The 22,955-nt window shown below is 38.8% G+C and overlaps 1 protein-coding gene across 32 annotated transcripts in view; it reads right to left on the bottom strand.

Moving 5' to 3' along the window:
• Positions 1–22,955, bottom strand: part of KCNMA1 (potassium calcium-activated channel subfamily M alpha 1) — a 4,085,072-nt gene that overhangs the window by 1,947,549 nt on the left and 2,114,568 nt on the right. For all 32 annotated transcript variants that reach the window (XM_044055788.1, XM_044055796.1, XM_044055806.1 and 29 more), the window contains 2 exons: positions 6,806–6,911; positions 1,394–1,476 (listed from right to left, as the gene is read on the bottom strand). In XM_044055788.1, the coding sequence (XP_043911723.1) occupies positions 1,394–1,476; positions 6,806–6,911 (189 nt within the window). The remainder of the gene's footprint in view (positions 1–1,393; positions 1,477–6,805; positions 6,912–22,955) is intronic.

Raw genomic sequence — 22,955 nt, 5'->3', positions numbered from 1 at the left:
TAATGGAGTCCTGAACAGAGGAGGGGGATTCTTCCTCCACTCTGGGCCTTTTGTCCGGGGGGGGGGGGGTTGTGAACCCCTGATAAGAGTAATCAAATCCTCAGCCATTTTAAGCATCTGTTTTTTAGGCATGGGGCCTGGAGATGGGCCTTGTGTAGCTGGTCTCTTAGAATGCATGGCTGCTTTAGACTTAGTGTAAGCCTTGATGGAAAAAGAAGAGAAAGGTCTGAAAACACCTTGAGAGGAGGTAGACCTGTCCACATTTTGAGATTCACCGCCAAGAGTGGCTTTGGTATCTGTAGTCGGGGTGTGGGCCGAGGAGCCTGCGACCTCGGGCACAGGAGACACCACCAATGTAGTGTCGTTGGTAGTCAGGGGCTGCGTAGGCGCCTCGCTGAGAACCGGACCACGTGTAGTCGGCTTTGGCGTGGTGTCGGTAGAGGCCGCGGACCTCATGTGTTGGTCCTTGTCTTTGCGTTTTTTAGACAAAACTGGAGTCGGAGTATCCGACGACATAATATAGTTAAATTTTTGGCCAAAATAATGCTGGGCGAACTCCGCCCGATGCTTAATGGTGCGTTTATTGAAAGTAGCACAAAAGCGACAGACCGAGATGTCGTGGTCTGGGCCTAAACAAGGAATACAGAGGGAATGGAAATCCTTATGCGGTATTTGCTTCCCACATGAAATACAATTATTAACTGTGTCTGACATCGGTCTGAGGCAAGAAAAGTTTCCCCAATGGGGTACTTAGCTTTCAAGAAGAATTCGATTGCAAAATTTTCGTAATTTCAGGAGCTGGCCGACCGGCACTTACGAACTGCTTCTGCTTCGGGCACTGCGCGGCAAGAAAGACTGAAGAAAATGGCGATGGCTGGTTCTTTTATATCCCTGTCGCACTGATGTCAGGGAAGAAGCGACGACAACCGACGCCGGACCTAGACTTTGGAATTCGGCCGACCGAGGACCCGCCTGACGGCAGGAGAACCCATCTGTTATGACTGCAGCTGTATGCACGATGAACATCAGATAGGGAAATGAGAAACTGTCAAGAGTGTGAAATGCCTGCATTTAAGTGAATTAGAAACGTCTGGTGGTATTATTTGATCACATTTATATTCTACACAGTTCATAACTGCAACCTCTGTGAGTGTCATTAACACTACTACTTATAATAATTTCATCCCCTGCTCCTTATTTTAACAGTATTTTACTCACATAGCAATCTCTATATATTTTCTATGTTATATCATCAGATTCTTTTTAAGGCAAAGCATATGGAATGCTAAGTAAAACTGCACTGCATGCGATTTATGTTCTTTCTGGTTTATGTGCCAGACTGGAACTAATTACAACAAAAATTAAGTATTAACTGCAGAAGTACTGTACTAACCTCATAATGTTGGAAGCATCTTCAGCATCTGGATCGGCACAGTACTTGTTAGCGAGAATAAGACATGCGTCGGCTGACTCTATCTGAGACGATAAAACAGTAAATTGTTTTAAACTCTGTTTAATTAGTGGGGTCACTACTCAATATTGTTAAGGCTGTAAGAAGTCATATTACACATGCACAACAACAGAAATGTAACTTATGTCAGAAAAGCTTCCTCTTGCCCTACCTATGTATAAGCTGCATGTTCCAGGTACCCTAAGTCATATTCTTTTTATCCCAGACAGACCAGCTTTATGTCAACTTCATGCGTTACTAAACTCACTCACTAATTTCAAATGCACAGCCTCCTTAGACATGTCATTTCATGTATCCACTAGGCACTTAATAAAAAAAAAATAAGTATATGCTTCCTTATACTGCCTGTCAGGCACCCACCTTCAATGACTACTTGTTCTTAAATACCTTTTTTGTAATACATTCTACCCTTTTCATTCAATCCAATCCAAGGTTGGTAAGGTATAGAGAAGCCATTAGGTTAACATACCTAGTACAGGAAATTTGTAATTTGACTCATGGCTTCAACGCTCATCACATAATTTGCTCCTTCTCCTTATAGCATCAGATATTATGCATATATAACATCTAAGCCCCACATATTTCATATTTCATATTTATCCAACCTGTAGTTCTATATAAAGTGGTGTAATAAAAAATGAAGTTATGTCTTACCATAACGTTCCATCTGTGTGGTTCATCTTCTTTCATGCATCACTGATGGGTTCGGTTCTGAGCCCTCAGAACTGAGTCGGCCTATTACCAGGCTGGCACCAGCCAAAAAAACTTTTGAGCTAAGTCTCTACCCAGAATGTCCTTCTCCCTGTTACCTCAGATTGAGTTTGCTAAGAAAAGAAGTAAAGCTGAGGCCACTTCAATGCAAGTACCCTAGTGCACCACTTAGACCCAAAGCATCCCCCAGGAGCCTTTGGAGGGGGAAGGAGGGTGGGATGTGATGAATGAAAGAAGATGAACAACACAGATGGAAACGTTATGGTAAGACATAACTTCTTTATCTGATGTTGTTAATCTTCTTTCCATTCATCACTGATGGGACAGAATCCCAAGCTACCTTGAGGTCCATGGGCGGCCCTTATGGAAGAACATTCCTGAGTACCATTGAGCCAAAGGCAGCTCTCCCCCTGGAGACCAGGTCCAATTTGTATTGATTGATAAAGGTAAGAGGCTTAGCCCATAGCTGCTGTGCAGATGTCATCCATGGATGCCCTGGAATGGAATGCTGTAGAAGTTGCCATACATCTAGTGGAGTGGCCTTTAACTTTTGGCATGGATTCATTATGGAGGGAATAGATGACTCGTATGCAGTCCCTTAGCCATTCTGATAATGTAACCATGGAAACAGCCTCTCCCATTTTGTGTCCCGAAAAGGAGATGAAAAGCTGTTCAGATTTACGGATAGGTTTGGTCCTGTCTAGGTAAAATCTTAATTGTCTATGTACATCTAAGGTGGAAAGGCAATACTCTCCTCTATTGGCAAAATTCAGGAAGAACACAGGTAGATCAATGGACTGGTTAACAGAGAATTCAGAAACAACTTTGGGAAGAAAAGATGGGTTCATTCAAAGAGACACTCTGTCTTTATGAAAGACCAGATGGGCCTCTTGGTACACAATGCCTGCAGTTCCGAAACTCTTCTGGCAGAGTTAATGGCAACTAGGAAGAAAGATTTCCACGACAAAAACTTTAGGTCACACTTAGCTGCAGGCTCACAGGGCTTTTGAGTCAAGGATTGGAGGACTAAAGTTAGGTTTCATGGTACTACAGGCTGTCTTAGAGGAGGCCTAAGATGAGACGTCCTTTTGAGGAAAGCATGGCAAAAATGTAACAAAATAAGAGGGGTGCCATCTATACCATTGTGGAACTTGGAAATTGCCACTAAATTACACATACTGTAGAGGCATAACCTCCTTTATCAAAAAACTTAGCCAAATATTGAAGCACTGCAGTAACTGGAGCCGAATACGGGTCTAGCATGTTATCCTTAGACCAAATGGAAAACCTTTTCCATTTATCCTGATATAGTCTTCTGGTGGATGGTTTTTTGGAGGCCAGAATGATGTCTCAAACAGGAGAGGAGAGTTTAGCCGGCCTGGCAACTAGCGGAAGTGGAGAAACCAAGCTGTCAGCTTGAGAGTGGACAGGTTCGGGTGACTCAACCCTTGGGGATGAGTGATAAGATCTGGTACAGGGTCCAGAATCCATGGCAGAAATACTAAGTGAGGCCGAAGAAAGGGGAACCAGACTTGTCGAGGCCAGAATGGGGCTATGAGGATCACCTTGCATCTCAACCGAAGAGCTTTCTTTAGAAATTGTGGTATCAGAGGAATGGGAGGATAGGTGTACAGAAGTCCCGTGGGCCAATTGTGGATCAGAGCATCCCTCGGTGACTCCTCCTCTGGGGGAAGTAGGGCAAAGTAGCTGCTGCACTTGGTGTTTAATGGGGAAGTGAAAAGATTGCAGCAAGGCTGGCCCCAGTGGCTGAAGATTACAGACACCACCTTGGGGTTGAAGGACCACTCGTGGGGCATGAGGATGTATCTGCTCAGTTTGTTTGCAATGACGCTGGTGCTCCCTGTGATATGCGTTGCTATCAGAAAGCAGTTGGAAGCTATCGCCCACTGCCAGATTCTCATGGCTTCTCAACAAAGGGGGTAGGACTTGGTTCCTCCTTGTTTGTTGATGTACCAGACCACTGACATATTGTCTGATTGGACTGCAATGCTAACAGCACGGCTCTCAGTTCTAGGACACTGATATGTAGTTGGGCCTCTGAGGCGGACCATGTGCCTTGGACAGTCTTTCCCTGAAAATGGCCCCCCCACCTGATCAGGGAAGCATCCGTGGTCACAATGGCTGTGGGCTGTGAGGGTTGAAAGGGTCAGCTCCAAAGATCTTCATCTGGCCTCATCCATCAAAGCAGATCCTGCTTGCAAGAGTTGGTTATTCGAATCTTGTAATCCAGGGGATGACAGTTTGGAAACCATTGACACAAAAGAAGCCATTGCAGAATTCACATATGAAGCTTTGCTAGAGGCACTATTGGAATTGATGCAGCCATAGAATCCAGGGCTTGGAGAACTTGTTTTGCAGGGACTAGTGTTTGAGAAAGAATCACTCGGATTTGAAGCCTCAATCAGTGGAGCCTGTGAAGAGGGAGTGACACCAGACAAGACTGGGTATTGACCACTGTTCCAATGAATTCTATTTGTTGAGTAGGGATAAGATTTGATTTCTCCCAATGTATCGATATTCCCAACAATTTTGCCATAGAGAGAGTATGTTGTAGGGCAGTTACCAGAAGATGCTTGATGGAGGCGGTAAGGAGCCAGTCGTCTAGCTATGGAAACACCCAGAATTCTTTTAGTCTTACGTGAGCTGTTATCACTGCCATGCATTTCATGAACACTCTAGGGGCTGTAGAGAGACCGAACAGCAGGGTACGGAATTGGTAATGGCTGGCTCCTAGCCAGAAGCAAAGCAGACTCCTGGAGCTCAGAACCGAACCCATCAGTGATAAATGGAAAGAAGAATAACAACATCAGATTATGCTTTTAGATATATTCTAGGAGTCCCAGATAAACTGTTTATGTACACTACAACAGGATCATTGTTTCATAGTTTTCAAAATCTGATAGTTTCAGGAAGGCATTATTTAGGCCTGAGAACAACATGGAACACATATTACAATAAGGCTGTAGTATAAAAAAATTGCCTAATATGTAAGTGAGCTTTTCTGGCCATCTTACAAAAAAATCTCAACCCTACTGTGAAAGCCCTTATATCAAACTTGAAACATATAAACTTTGTTATGAAAAATCAAACCAGCAATATGAAATATTTAAAAACACTTATGCAATAAAAATTTCAAAAACAACAAATGTAATACATCTAGCACAATATCATTCCCATCCCTTCTCTAAAGAGTACATCAAATGTCAGAGGTGAACACATTAAAGCAAACCTTCTTGTCAGTACAATTCTAGAACAAAAAAAATCAGTGTTCATTTTCTAACCGTGTCACATGAAGTTGGCAACTGAACCATTCTCCCTTCTGACTGAACCATCAAACTATCTAATTTGGAATCCCCAAAAACTCAATAAAAAATCCTAGCCAATACAACTACAAACCCAAATTCAAAATTCTTCCCCTTTTTGAATTCATCCATTCAACTTATTTTATTTAATTCAACTTAACTCTTACGTCTGCTGATGCCATCCACAAAATAAATGGCAACAAATCAAACTAAGAACCTTTACAATTAAAAAGAAAAAAAAAAAGCTAACCCACACCTAAATTCATTGAACCATGAGACCACACCAAATAAAAAAAGATCTCCCTCTCCAAAATAATAGCACAACAAAGAAAACAAAGCCACACTTCTGGCAATATACTTAACTAACCTGGTAAAAATCCATTCATTAAAAAAAATAGCAAGAAGTACATCTAACTATGTCTACATTTCTGCCCAGAAGAAAATTGCAAAACTAAGACTTGTAAACAAAGACAATCCCCGTTTCATATGTTCATTCACAAACAATGGATCCTACTTCTCCTCCTTCTCCTCTTTTGTGAAACAAAAACTTCCAAAACTGCTTAGAACAAACAGAATATGCAAGGTTTAAATGCTAGATATGCATAATGTATGGTACTGTAGGGAGAACAGGAATGTCGTAAAATGAATTATGGCTTCATCACTCATCATGTAACTTATTCTCTAAGCCTATAGCACCAGTCATTATGCATATTTAACACCTGCCCATATATAAATATGTGTAGTATGCAGTATAGCCATGTTATGCATGGACTGTGGCTGCCATAAAATGCTAGTCATGCTGTTGTACCAGTGTCACTAGATTTCACCTATAAGCAAGACAGTATAATCCTTTATACATAGTCAAGTACTCAGCTTATGTCACGATGCATTATTCTGTTGATTTACTACCAGTGACATTTTAAGTGGCAGCAGAAGGGGGTACTGCAAGAGATATGTGAGAAGTCTGCCTAAGTGGTGCCTTACTTTGTAATGTATTCTACTAGAAAAAAAACTGACAACTGGATCACATGTCAGTTGCTAAGGTCAGCTCTTGATAATGCCAGGTAGTGTATGTGAGTGTTTGAGGCATATTAGGAAGGTTACCAGACAACATCTGCAAGGATTAAATTTGTAGTTCATGTCCATGACAAATAAATAATCCCTTATATCACATATTGTGACTCCACCTAACAAATATATAGGAATAACAAAAACGGTAATAATCCCTCACTGTAGTTTTACAAAATGAAATCATGGCAAGTACTACAACAGAAAACATTAACAAGCAACTTTTATTTACCTTTACTCTTGCCAGATCATGAGGGTTGAGGACAGATCCCTGGTAGAACTCCACCTGAGTAAAGTGACGTTTAAAGAGAGCTTCTAGCTCCAGATTTGGGGAAATACTACATGGCAAAGGAGGAAAACAAAAAGAAAATATTTAGGGCTTGGTCTCTTGGGTAGCTCTATCACAACATTATTTCAGTATGCTATTTTGTTTTACAGCCCCTTAAAACTGTGATATTTACTCATTTCATATGCAAAGTTATATGTGGGTATTAAATGTACTCACATGTATATAATATTATCAGTTGTTGACAGCTGGGCTTAACAGAGTTATAATGCATCAATTAAAAAAAAAACAGTCATGGTGTAAGCTTTCAGAGGTGACTTTCTTCTAACTTCCATTTTGTAATCACATGATTATAAAACACTAAACATTGTACTTACACCATTTGGCATGCCTTACTAACAGAAAGCAAGACTGAAAATAGTAAAGGATCAAGGACATTAAATCAGTTTGCATTAAAGAAACATATTCGCAAAAAGGTATGAGCTATGCCAGTACTCCTTTTGGGTCAAATAAAGGGTTAGATCAAAGGTTCCAATGTTGAAACTATGAATATAACACACATTAAATTTAAGAGGACTAAAAAAAAATATTTTCTTTTTTTGCAATGGGCTACCCCCCCCCCCCACCCCCGTCAAATCCCAACACCCTGTACCATGATTTCACATGCAAAGCAGACAAAAGTCTGGAAAACAGGCTTTTAAGAGGATTCACTCTTAAATACTGTAACCATCCATGTATATATATATATATATATATATATATATATATATATATATATATATATATATATATATATACATACAGATATACACATACACACATATACATATAGATATCATTGACAAAAATCCAGCATTCATTTAATAAAGTCCAGAACTTCAGCAAAGTTCAATACTTATTTATTAATCAACAGTCTGGCAAAAGAAAGCTCTCCAGCAAAGCAGTTATACCCACTGGCGTCATCAGTGCAAACTGGACCTCCACAGCTCATCAAGTTTAAAGACCTGCCATTTAAACTAACAGTACCAGTTTTTATACAGTACAATAGCTGTCTAGTACTAAATTCATAAATACGGTAAATATAATTTTATCAACCTCAATATAATTCAAGTAAGAATCCAAAATAAATATTGCAATAGTTTAAATATATTAAAAATATAAATGCATTTACAATAATAGAGTCCCTACCAATACTCATTCAAACCTGGTTTAGACATAGAGCCTAATCTGATGCTGCAAAGTTTCTCTTTTTCAGCCAATAAATAATGTTTAGATAATTTAGATAAGCCATCACCAACCACTACATTAACTCCAACAAAAATAAAATGTGCATAAGCATGTTCTCATTGATGCTTATGTAATGCACTTCTAGAGTGCTTGTAATTAATATCACTGAGATGAACTGCTATATGTTGTTTAAAGGGTTTTGAAGTTTGGTCCATATAAAAGGCCCCATACTGGCATACTCTATAGAATGCCAGCAGGAATTGGAAAACAAGGTATGTGCCCTTAGTTTGGAAGAAAATGAGCTAAGAGAAGAATTGCTTGATTTAATAGACATAAGCAGATATATCAAGATCAATGAAAGAAATAAACTGCAGAAGGTTAATAAAACCCAAAAAGTCAGAAGTCTGATAAAACAAATAAACACAGTAATTAGGACTGTTCATAGAGATCCATGCGGTATAACAGAAGTAAACAGGATATGTTACAGTGCAGCTAAATTAATAACTGATAAAGTTCTACCACAAGAACACAGGGTAGTGAGGGAAAGGAAGGGGAGAAATCGAATACCATCATGGAAGTATAGAATAGAGAAAATTATAAAGCAATTAAGACAAGAAGTGTCGCTGTTAGAAGACTATTGAAAAGGGAATAGATCGACAAAAACACTAAGAAAAATAGATGTGATAAAAGCAATGTGCAATATTAGAACAGATCAGGAGCTATCATGCACTATCGCAAATAACAAACTAAAAATTTCAGCACAGGTGGAAAAACTTAGAAGATACGAACATAAATATAAAAGAAAAGTGCAAAATAAGCAATTTATTGATGACCCAAAAAGGTTTTATAGAGAACTGGCAAATAAGGCAAAAGGAATTGAAAGACAACAAAAAAAAAGAAGAAATTTTGGAGAAATATCTATGAAGAGCCTGTGGAATGTAACAAAGATGCTAAATGGATAGAAGAAGTAAAAGAAAGAATAAGAAGTTTAAAGGTACAGCGTATGAAATGGGATGGAGTAACAGCTAGAGGGAATGAAAAGAAATTAAGAAAAGCCTCTTACTGGAAAACCCCAGGCCCAGGTGTAGTACCTAACTTCTGGTTAAAAGTATTAACATCTTTGCACGAAGATTTAGCCATGAGTAAGAACTATTTATATGTGCACCCAGAACAGACACCAACCTGGCTAACAACAGGAAAAACAATACTCCTACTTAAGAGTGAACCTGCAAGCTACCCTAAAAATTATAGACCAATAATGTGCCTTCCGACGACGTATAAACTATACATGGGAACTGATGTTGACAGAGTTTATAGTCCTTTAGAAGAAAACTCGATTATGGCAGTAGAACAAAAGGGCAATAAAAGAAAGTCATATGGAACAAAGAATCATTTGTTGTTAAATAAAGTCATAGTGGAGAACTGTAAAAAGGCGAAGAATCTAAGTATGACATGGATTGACTACAAAAAAGCATTTGCTAGTATCCCTCATTCATGGATAAAAGAGTGCTTAAAAATATATAAGATACATACCACACTGATTGACTACATTACAGTGACAATGAAACAGTAGAAGACCACTTTGCAATTGATCCATGATACAGGACAAATTGTTATCCTAGGGAAAAAAATTCAAAGGAGGATATTCCAGGGTGACTCTCTGTCACAGTTACTATTCTGCCTTGCCCTTAAACCATTAAGCTGTTTGCTCAACACCTTAGGTCATGGCTATAATCTGGCTTCAGAAAACAACAAAGTGTAAATACTTCTCACCTTCTCTTTGTCAATGATTTAAAACTGTATAGCTCATCAGATGAGGAACTGAAAGCACAATTGCAAGTTGTCAAAACTTTTTCAGATGATATAAGAATGTCATTTAGTCTTGATAAATGTGCAAAAGCAACCTTTAAAGCAGGAAAACTGCAATGCCTGGAAAACATCGGTCTGGGACAAGAATGTGATATAAAAGAACTTGAGCAAGAAGGAGTGTATAAATATTTGGGAATTGATGAAAGATCAACAATAAAACACAAACAAATGCGAATAAAACTTAGTAAGGAATACTTCAGAAAACTTTAAACCTGAAAATAGCACTGAGATCTAGGAACAAAATCCAAGCTATAAACCAATTTGCTCTTCCTGTCCAAACTTACAGTTTTGGAGTGATTGACTGGCCCCAAAACATGTTGGATAGATTAGATAGGAAAACAAGAATGATGCTTCATGCTCACCAAATGACACTGAAGGTGAGTTCCGCTGTGGCGACCCCTTACCAGGAAAAGCCGAAAGACAAACAAACATTGCATACCAAGATTATATATTCCCCATTCTGAAGGAGGGATGGGCCTCCTTGAAACTGATTATATGTACAAATCTGCAATTGTGGGACTCCACACATATCTGCTGACCTCACAAGACCCAAACGTAGTGAAAGTTTTGAAACATTAGGAGAATAAATCTAAGATGACTTCTCTGCTTAATCTAGCAGAAGCTTATCGGCGTCATGCAGGTATATTAATCAAACCAGAAGTAGATAAAAATCAGGCAGCAACTGAATGTGCCAAAAACAAAAGAAAGAATATAAGGTGAAGGATCAGATGAGAAGGCAAGAGATGTGGAAAAAGCATACATATAGTTGCAAGTATAGAAAACTTCTGGAAGAACCTCATGTTGATCAGGAATGAACACAGGAATGGTTAAGGAGACACAAATTCAAACCAAGAGATGAAAGGTTAATATTGGTGGCCCAAGATAGTGGGCTGCATGCATGTTGGTTTATAAAGTCCACTGAACATGTGGGTGAAAAAGACAAATGTAGGTTTTGTAAAACCAAATTAGAAACAGTTACGCACCTTGTTGCTGGGTGTGACATACTAATGGCAGAAGGACTGTATACTGAAAGGCATAATAATGTGGTAAGACTGTTGCACTGGGGATTGTGCAAACATTATGGTACTGAAGTGCCCGAAAAACACTTGAAACATGAGCCACAAAGCATCATAGAAAATGAAGAAGTCTACATCATATGGGATCATCCATTATCAACAGTTCAAAAGATAGATGCTAGGAAACCAGATATAGTGGCCCAAGAAAAGAAGACAAGAGTAGCATTGATCATTGAAATTGCTGCACCCAGTGACTACAGTGTCTTGCGTACAGAGAGACACAAAGTCATAAAATATCAGGATCTGCATGCCGAAACAAGAGCAATGTGAAAGAAAGATACCCAGACAATTCCAATAGTAGTAGGAGCAATGGGTCTTATAAAAGGGTCTTATAAAAAACAATTTACAATCATATATAGATATGTTACCAATACATGTAACTCCATACGAACTGCAGGAGTCATTACTGGGCACATTGTGGGTGCTGCGAAGAGCACTATTGGCTGACATCAAAGATTGAAACAATACTAATTTCATGAACTTTAATCATACTTTGACTTAGGAATGGGGTCCATTCCCACCATGGTATTAGAAACCCAAAAGACTTGGAAAAATTAAAAAAACATACCACCATATAAACCACCCATTCAGTTTTATGTGTAATTTATTGGCTAATATTAAAAACCATAGAGATATTAACAGACGAGAATGATTTTGTTTTCAAAATTGCTTTACAATATGTGCAGTTACCACAATAGGTACTGCCATATATTCTGCCATGTTTAAACTTCCATGTATTCATACCAGCCTTTTTATACCAAGGAAAATGCTTCCCCAAATTCTTACCTCATCTAAATCCAAAATGGAAATGATCGTCTAAACATTGTTCAAAGAATGGGTCAGTTTTCAGTAGGTGCCAAAACTTATTAACAATATCATAAATTTTAAAATACTTGTACCATAAGTAGTAAAAAATCTAGGTAAGGACCTTTGAGCATGACTTACCGTATTTTTATCATTACAACTAAGTAGTTCATCTCTAGACATATTGGACACACCAAATCTTGCTTGCCTAACCTGTTTTTTTATTGTAGCCCCTACTTACAAATTTGGCCTCCATCTTTTCTGCTTCATCTTCAAATTCTTCCACTGAACTGCAAATTTTCTTCTATCTTATGCATTGGGCTTTAGGTATATTCCTAATAGTACGAATCGGATGGCAACTCGCAGCCTCAAGTAAAGAATTTTTTTTAAAGGCTTTCTATAAAGACTGGTGGCTATGGTTCCATCCAGCAGTTTGGTAACATTAACATCCAGGAAGTCAATATTAAATAAGTTAACCTTTCCCGAGAACATCAAGCCATATGTATTGCCATTAAGGTAATCCACAAATTTACACGAAAATTCTAAATTTACAATCAAATACAGTAACAGTTATCAAGAAAGCGACGCCACATAATCAGATGTTTCTTAAAACTGTTACTGTCACTATAAATTAATGACAGCTCAATACAGCCCATAAACAAGTCTGCATAAATGTGGGAAAATGTTGCCCCCATAGCAGTACCTTTGATTTGAAGAAATGCTCATCTTTATAACGGAAAACACTGTGTTCAAGTACCAAACCCAATAGGTTTAGTAAAAACTCTATAAGTGAATCAGAAAACATTTTGGAATACCTTAACCAGTACCTAACAGCCATTATCCTCCCTTAATAGGGAATGCTTGTATATAATGATTGTACATCCAAAGTATGTAGATACGAACTGTTTGGTATCTGTAAATCGTTCATTGACCTCAGAAACTTGGTAGTGTCCTTGATATGCCTCTCACTAATTCCAATAATGGTTTAAGTTGTTCTTCCAAATAAACTGACAATGGCTCAGTCAGACAGCCCCTTCTAGACACTGTTGGTCTACCTGGGGGATTTTTTGATTGCCTTACGAATCTTAGGTAGTATGTAAAAAAGTTGTTGTTTAGGATCTTCTACCATAAATTGTTGCAACAAATTTTCAGAGATCAGCCCCCAATTTTTAGCTTCTTTCAAAAGGTTGTCAATATACCTTTTAAAATCTAACCTGGGATCAACAGATAACACAGCACAAACCACAAGACACATAGCTCACCTACACAGTGTGCCCTCAACCTCAACCTAAGCCCCTAAGGCAAAACAGTTTGCCCAATACAATAATCATAGGTGACTCAATAGTGAGGCAAACTGATGTCCCACTCATTAGGTTGAAAAAGGAGAAGGTAACAGTCAGTTGTCTAACAGGTGTCAGAATCCGACACATAACACATGCACTCAGGTCACTCCACAACAAGTACAAGTATGACTCTGTCATTGTCCATGTGGGTGTGAATGACCTGAGATGCACCTCCCTGGACTACATGAAAAGAGACATGGTGGAGCTCTCGGATTATGTGGCCCAGGCAGGTATGACCTTAGCCCTGAGCAGCATCCTACAATCACCCAGAATGATACCGCAGTACAAACAGAAAATGAATGACTTCAACAATTGGGTAAGTTTCTGGTGTCATACTAAGGAGATCCAGTATCTGTCTGCTTGGGATGACATGATCGACAGACCTCGACGCTTTGCCAGAGAAGGCCTGGATCTTTCATCCCTCGGTTTCCGGGTACTGGCTAAGGGTCTTGCCACCCCATAGTGCCTTTTTTAGGCGGTGTTCCAAAGACCAAATTACCACCATAACAGCTATAAATAAATGTAATCTGAAGGTCATGCTGCTCAAAGCTAGAAGTCAAAATGTCAAGATGCATTCTCTCAAAGCACTCCTCAAAATGGAGAACATTGACATTTGTGCTGCCTGGTTTAAAGCAGCACAAAGTACCCCTGCACTACCAGGCTATAACTAATTCCACACCTTTCTGCCGCAGAACATAGACCAATGCTCCAAAAGCGAGGGTGTCTCCATATTCATAAAGGATATGCACACCTCCAGACTAGTAGCCCAGCATAACGCATCTGAGATACTCCAGGTAAAACTAACATTGGGCAAGATGGCGATTCAGGTCATAGCCTGCTATAGGTCCCCAACCATGTCCCAAGACTCTCACTCCATATTCCTAAGCACCCTGGAAACTATTAAGATCCAACCCAAAACTCTCATACTAGGTAACTTCAACTACCCCTCCATCAACTGGGAAAACTACTCATGCACTGGCCCAACACTTCCTGGAATTCATCAGTTCCAATGCCCTGGACCAGCTCATTCTTATCCGCACTAGAGGAAGCAACATCCTTGACCTGGTTATTACTAACATGGGCAACCATTGCTCTACACCAATACACCAATACTCATTTCCTCCCTGGTTAGATCCGACCACAAACTAATCACCATGGAAATCCACGTCACTCACACCCCCCACAAAGGTATCCACCATGAAAAACTTCTCCAAAACTGACTTTGGACTCCTAAAAACAGAGGTGGCTAACTTCACGGCAGCCATGCCAATGGAAAATAGATGCCTGACTGCTGAAAAATACACCAATGCACTGTACGAACACTTACATAAATGCATGGAACTAGCCATACCCAGAACCAAGACGCTCTCCTCCAAAAAAAGGAAGCCAATCTGATGGTCCTCTGCCATTAAAAAACTCTACAATAAAAGGAAGAAACTGTTGCAGAAAAAGGTGAAGTCCCAAGACTGGAAAAATTCCCTTATTAGCCTCAACAAAAAGTTGAGATCCCTAATCAAAACCTCTAAAGTCAGCTATGAAGGCAGAGTTGTGGCAGACACTGAAAACAACAACAAAGCCTTCTATAGTTATATCAAGAATCTCCATGGAAATACTCAGATTTGCTCTGAGTTACTGCACAATGGTACCTCCTATACTGAATCAACAGATATTGCCAACATACTGGCCTACAGATTCAGTACCAACTTTACCCTTCTCTCCCCCAAAGTACCAATCTCAATACCCGAAGAATGCCAGGCACCTAGCATTACTGCAGCACAGGTTAAAGCTGTATTGTCCAAGGCCAAGAATACAGCTTCCATGGGACCCGACAATATCCCTGGCTCCATTCTACAAGAATTACAAAATGAACTGGCACCACATCTGTGTGCCCTGTTCAATCACAGCCTCACTTCAGGTGTTGTCCCTACCGAATGGCGCACTGCTATAGTCATTCCTCTCCATAAAGGAGGAAAAACTACAGACCCTGGAAATTATTGCCCCATTAGCCTGATGAGTCTTATATGTAAGGCTAGGGAGAGCATCATCATGGACCTAATTAACAAGGCTATAGGGAATCTCCAAACTCTAGATCCCATGCAATTTGGTTTTGTGAAAGTTAGATCATGCCTGCTCAACCTGGTTGACTTCTTTGAGTCAGTCACCAGAGCGGTGGATGAGGGTAAGGCAGTTCATGCAGCCTACCTCAATGGCCAAGGCCTTTGATACCATTCCTCACTCAGGAATTATTGATAAACTCGCCAAACTAGGCATCAACCCCTATATCGTTAGGTGGGTTGCAAACTGGCTCACAGACAGAACCCCTCAGTGTGAAAGTAGCAGACTCCAAGTCAGACTGCTGACCAGTCATGAGTGGAGTCCTACAGGGATTGGTCCTGGCCTGTTTAACATCTACTTCTCAGAAGTCCAGGCCAACACAGAGGGACTCTGGCTGACCAAGTTCGCAGACGACTGCAAGCTGGGAGCCATTATTAACTCTCCAAGTGATGCAGACATCCTACAGAAAAGCCTCACTGAGACCAATGACTGTTGTCAGAACCATGGCCTTAAGCTTGATGCCAAAAAATGCGTTGTCATCCCCTTTGGGAAATACTCAGTTCCCACTAATTACCACATCGATGGGAGCCTACTGAACACTGAAGAAGTTATAAGAGATTTGGGGACACAGGTTGACAGCAAGCTCTCCTTCGACAACCACATTGCCACTGTGGTCAGAAAATCCTTCTATGTGGCACATCTCATTACCAAGGGTTTTCCATTCAGGAAGAAAGAGGTCATCATTTCTCTCTACTCATCCCTCATTAGAACAATCACAGAGTATAATGCCCCATTTGGCATGTACTTCAATAGACACCTGCAAGAGCTGGAGACGCCACAAAAGTAACTCATGAAGAGGATCCTAGGCATTAAACACTTGTCCTACATGGACAGACTCAGAAAACTCCAGCTATTCTCTGTCAGATATCATCTACTAAGAGGCAATCTCTGCTTGACTTACAAAGCTATGTCTGACCCAGCTCTGTTAGAAATGCTACAGCTAAAGAAATCTTTATCCCTCTGCACCACATGCTCCAGAGACCTCAGCCTCATTACCACAATCAACAGAATATGCTAGAGGGACAGGTTCATAACCCAGAGACTGCCCATGCTCTGGAATAGACTTCCCATACATGTCAATCAGAGCACCTCACTGGCCCTCTTCAAGAGAAATCTTGACTAGTGGATGGGAAATAGAAAGTTCACCCCAGGGATCACTCCAGTGGCTCTACTTGATAGAGGCACTGGAAACTAACGTTGGGCAGCACAATGCCAGGACACTTCTATGGGCTAGGCTTGTAAAGGCTCCGGGGCCATTAGCCTAGTACACACCTATGAACCTAAAATAAGAAGTCTTATCCCCTAATTGTCATAAAACTTCTTTTTCATAATCAACAGAATCCCATAATACCACCGCACCACCCTTATCAGCATTAACTGTTATAGTTTGTTCATTTGTAACTAAACTATCCAATTCTACTTTTTCATTTTTAGTTAGATTATGACCAACATTTTTAAAGATCAAATTTTTGCTTACACCTAGCTAACAAATTACCTGTTGTTCAAACAGCTGGATGGTGCGGTGGTTGGAAAGTGGATTTTTAAACTTTAAAGATATATCAGAAGCATTTATCTCTTTGACTGTAAAATATCTCAAGTTTAAGGTATGACAAAACTCTTTTAGATCCAAAACAGTGGAATACTCAAGAGATATAAAATGATGGGACAAATCCCAGACCTTTATTCAATACTCACATTTTTGAAATGGACAAACTAGCTGTTGACAAACTAACAACCAAATCATTCACAATATCACACAAATCAGTATCAACCACATTTGGGTTGGTGTCCTGAATATAGCTCTGATATCCTCTCATGTTTCCACCCCCCCCCCTCATCTAAAGGGCCCTTCCATATTCTAAATCTTTTGTTGCTCGGGGAAGTCATATCAACCAAATCAACCACTTCTGCCTCGGTGTCAGTGTTAGAAAGATTTGACAAAAAATCAGAAGCACTTGATTCATAATTGCTGGAACTGTTAGGGTTTTAAGAATAGAATGGCCTCTTTTTCATTTAAATTTAACCTTCTTCCGATCACCATCAGCAGTACGAGCAGTGTGTTTGACATCTTTCATGAGTACATGACATTATTTTTATAATCTATCAAACCTCTATCAAACTTTTTCAACTTCCGAGCTTTCAACTTAGACTTATGAGCATTAATGACCTTAATATATTCACTATGCATACCTTTAAACTTATTGGAATCAATAAACTTTGGCACAGATTCAACATTCACATCCAACCTCTGATTAATAATGTCTAATTGCTGCTTGTAATAACCAATTAGAAGCTGTATAAACATCTTAGATGCAGTTTTCTGTACACTATGCCATTTACTCATAAAAAATGGATCATCAAAGCCTACACCATGCTCAATGTAGACATATAAACCCCTCAATGCTATATCTCCATTAAAATATGCTTTCAACAATTTAATGTGCCACAAAATGTGCTCTGAGATGGTTTATCTGATTAATTTGCATATATTCAGTATTACAAGTGTTCTTTTGTTCAGTTTGAATGTATACTGCTAGTTCATTGGTTAATGTATATAAGCATTAATAAGATTCTAATGTTCTCTCACATGGTATGTATCTTAGTTTTTATCATATTGTCATTCAAATGTATTGCATTCTGAAGAAGTTCTACCACCTATAAAGAACGAAAGCTTAATTATCTGTTCTTAGTCTGCGTATTTTTATTTATTTAAATATTTAAAAGTTTATCTGTTGTTGCAGCTGCTTTTCATTTTATTTATTTTTTTATATTTAGAAGTTCATGAAATATAAGTATCACCTCTTCTATTTTTGCAGTTATATCACAGTATTTATTTTTCCGTGTTTTTTGGCTTGGCACAATGGATGAAAATGCAGCTACAGAACTTGGATCTAGCAGCTCAGATTTAAAGGAGTTATCTATACATCCTATTCCTCAAGACTTACTTGATTTAATGTACAAACTGGGAGATACCACTGTGAGAGCACATGAAACTCTACAAAGGTACAACGGATTTACAGGTGGTTAGCCTGTTCCACAGATAAGGTCAGTCTTCATAAGAAATACACAACTTTCAATGCCTGATACAGTTCCATCCAGTTCAACTAATGTACTGTTACATAATGTACATTTACCTCAAGATGGAACTGTTACTGTAAATACGCCTACTGTACTTTTTCCGCCGGATGCAGTTGGTAATAATAATGTTATGGTAAATGAAACCTTCAACACCATGGCATCACTGAGTTTGGACAGCTCTATTCTTGGTTTATTAAAAACTAATGTTAACAGCAATCCTTTTAACATACGGCCGCTATTATTAGCAAGCAATGACTCTCCTACTCATTTCTGATCGCCTGTCTGATAACTACAAATCAGACATCTTTAAGTTAGAGAGACTCAAAACATTCAAAAATATAGAGTATGATATTCTGTATTTGGATACTTGGATTAGCCAACAAATAGTGCCTCAAGGATTAAGATTTAGCAAGTTTCCTAATATTGCTTCCTCTAATGCCACTCTATATGAGACACTCAAGAGTCTGTATAACAACACGGGTTTGCAGACACTATAGATCATAAATGCAGATAACAAGATCAGAGATGAAGAATTGAGAACCTAGATTAATGACCTTAACATGGCAGTTCTACAAAACAATGACTTTGCTTTGTATGAACACTTCTATAAGGGCATTAATCAAAGAATAGAAAGGCATGTCACAGCTTTAATTAACCATAAAAAAACAAAAACTTAACAGGGACATTTATCAGTATAAAAACAGTCTTGCATATCCAGTTAATAGAAAGAACGCAAGGGGCAAGTTCTTCATTACAGCTAATAACCGTTTGTCAATAATTAATCAAAGCACAAGGAATACTACTGGATTCAACAACTCCATGAACTCCAACAGACTTCATTCACATAACAGTGCAACTAGTTCTAATATAAACAATGCCACGAGTTCTACTGGACTTTCTCGTTACAGTTTGGATGGCTCTAGCAACCATAGCAACCCAACAACTACCTTAGGAAGTGAAGCGGACACTCCCCCTATCACTGCGAATGTACTAAATGTAAACAACAGCAGTGATAATTCTACTTTTTTGTCTCCAGCTCATTCCAGTGCCGCAGTTCCTATAGATCTAGTTCAATCCCCACAGAAAGTTTCGTACAAGGGGAAAGTGAGACAGAGAGGGAGAGGAAGGAGCCTTTCAAGAAACAGAGGTCCACGGAAGTTTCAGGACCCTGGAGAAAGGATAGTTACCAGAAGTTTTCATCGGAATTAGGAACTACATCTTTCTTTTATTATAGCAATGCACAACATGATTCCAGACATACTTTGGACACTGTTGTCAGGTTCTCTGATAATTTGATGCACAATATAAATTATGTTAATTTACAAGATGATAGGCATGCTTTTGTTAACACTAATTTATATGATCTAAATGCTAATGTTTGGCTCCCTAAGAGTATTTCTATGAAGGGAAATGATAGTGGCATACACATTAGTATGCCTGCTACAGTTAACACCATTTTACATGATACAAATGCTGTTGTCAGGCTCTCTGTGAGTATTTCTGAGAAAGGATATGACAGCAGCCTATAAGATAGTATGCCTACTGCAGTTAATAGTAACTTACAGAATTTTGACTCGGTGTTACAACAAATGTGTTTTGCTGTATTCAACCTCACTGATAGGACATTTTGAAAAGATCATTACTATGTTTTACATACTGTCTTTTGGCTTTTCCCAGTTAGGAGTCGCCACAGCGGAACTCCGGTCCGCTAATGATTGGCAGTAGATTTTTACGTGCTGGCTTGCCGGGCCTAACGCACAACCTTCAACAAAGGAACGCCCATTCACGCATGTCGACACACAGAAGACGCTCTAACTGAGAATCGAACGTGCAACGTCTAACTGTGAGGCGACAATGCTACCGCAGCACCACCACCGCAGTATTACTCTTCTGAATTTCATTCCTTCTCAAAGAGCACAGTTGTCAAATCTACTGCTAGACCTACATATGTATGCTAGGAAATTAAATCTGAAATTTTTACATAATGTAAAATCTACTTCTAACACTGATATTTCTGATGACTCTGATGATTCAGATATTTCTGCCTCTCATGTCCCAACACTTAGACAGAAAACCCTTTACAATCCCAGACTACACAACTTGATACAAATTTTCATGAAAGTATGTGAGAGGGATTTCAGAAAAAAGAAGTTATGTACTTACCATAATGTTCCATGTGAGTTGTTCATCTTGCCTTCATTCTTTACTGATGGGTTCAAAGCCGATCCCTCGGCTCTGAGTCAGCACCTACTACAAAGCTCGAGGATTTCAAGTAGCTCCAGGCCAAGTCCCTATCCCATGATGCACCATGAGTTACCTCAGATCTTGTTTGCTGCGTACAATAATACCATATGTCATTCTATAACTCCATAAGAGAGAGAGTGTAGAAAGGTTGAGTGACCAGGAAGGATCTAGCATCTAGGTCTTCTGAGAACCCAGGAGGGGGTAGGAGGGAGGAACATAAGAATGAAGGCGAGATGAACAACTCACATGGAACGTTATGATAAGTACATAACTTCTTTATGTGAAGTTGTTCAATCTTGCCATTCATTCTTTACTGATGGGTAGCATCCCAAGCACCATCTACCTCCGGTGGCTCACTGGAGTATATTTCTCAGGACCGTGGATCCAAAGGAGGCCCTGTCAACTTTGTAATGAGTGATAAAAGTATGAGGTTTACACCAAGTGGCTGCTGCGCAAATGTTATCAATAGGAAGTCTGGCAGAAAAAGCAGAGGATGTAGAAACTGCAGTGGTTGAGTGACCTTTAATTTTATACTGTAAGGGCATATTGGCAGCTGAATAAGCAAAGGTGATACAATCAGATAACCATTTAGACAGAGTTGTTTTAGCTCAAACAACGCGATATAGATGCTTATGAGAGTCAAGCTCCAACTAAATGTCACCAGAAAAAGCACCTCAAAGCCCAAACAAGTGGTAGAAACACAAATAATTTAATAATCCAAAGGAATGCACAGCAACCACAGTGCACAAAACGCTTAACTGTTTCACCGCATTTTTCGTTCCAAATGGAACTTCATCAGATGCAAAACAGCTAATTAACATCAATTATACCTTTATATACTCATTTTAAAATGAGATAAACCAATCCATTTCATACTACGCAAATACTGATAAATATTCATGAAGACATGCTGACATACTAATAAATATTCATGAAGACATGCTGACATAAAATATAATAATATAATTCATTAATTCAAAAGACAATAAAGATAAAATGTGAATCTATATATTAAATAATCAACTAAAATTTCCACAAATTAATTGACCTAATATACCAAATTAAAAATAAACAACCCTATGAAATACATATAAAAATATATGGAAAACCTTTGTGTACAAATCCATACCATTACAATTTTAATAACAATGCTGTCATCTAGTGGCTAATAATAATACTTTATTTAATTCTAAAACAGGTTGAGCAAAGAAATTTTGGAAACCTAAGGACACAACCATTTCAAAGAGTATGAGACTCTAATTGATAAAAACATTAATATGCAAGTCACTTCTCAAAGTCAACTATCATATAAAAACAAATAAATATACATACATATGTCAAACATTAATTTAAAAAATATATATACTATAAAATGTATATAAATGTGAAAAATAAAAAATAATAATAAATAAATTTACCCAGAGCATAAATATTTGTAAAACCTATCCATTTCATCATATATTTTGAACCCCATAAAAAAAAATGTTATTTATATATATATATATATATATATATATATATATATATATATATATATATATATATATATATAATGTATATCATAACTTTGCTGATCTAAGGTTCAAAATTGGACATAAGGGACACATTTTCATTCAAACCTGGTGGTCTGCAGGCATCAAGTACCAACTGCCAGTACAATTCTCGAACCTCTATTTTGTTTTCCCAATTTTCTCCTCTTATGTCATAGGGAATGTGTTCTAAAGCAAAAAACTTAAAAACAGCTTCCTTACAAGCTCTAGTATGCTTATGTTGTTTGTCTTTTTGTCTTTTCCCGGTAAGTGGTCGCCACAGCGGAACTCCAGTCTGCTAATGATTGGCAGTAGATTTTTATGGTGCCGAGTTGCCAGCCCGAAGCCCAACCTTCAGCGAAGGCACGCCCATTCAACGCATGTCTTTCGGAGGCCACTCGACTGCGGAGAGGACATGCAGACTCCACACAGAAGGCACTCCATGCACACTAGCTGAGAATCGAACGGGAGAACCTCTTGCTGTGAGGCAACAATGCAACTGCTATATAAAGCATTATTACCACCTGACCTATGGATATAATACATGTGTTGGTATATCCTTCTCTTTAGTGCCCTCTCCGTTTTACCAACGTAAAGGGAGGGGCATTTCACACAGAGAGCTACATAAATTATTTCTTTAGCATCACAATTAACAAAATGTTTACTGGCCAGCAATCTATCCCTACCCACCAGGTATAACTTTTCCCCATTGTATAAGTGGCAACATTGCGCACATTTACCACATTTAAAAGTCCCATTGTTCTTGCCATTTTCTTTCTTGTATCTACTATTCTTTTCCAAGATATCTTTA

Source organism: Protopterus annectens, chromosome 14.part0 (genome assembly GCF_019279795.1).
Source record: "Protopterus annectens isolate FY-2018-M chromosome 14.part0, PAN1.0, whole genome shotgun sequence".
NCBI lineage: Eukaryota > Metazoa > Chordata > Ceratodontiformes > Protopteridae > Protopterus > Protopterus annectens.
The sequence above is the reverse complement of the archived record's forward strand: the minus strand, read 5'-3'. Positions and strand labels throughout refer to the sequence as shown.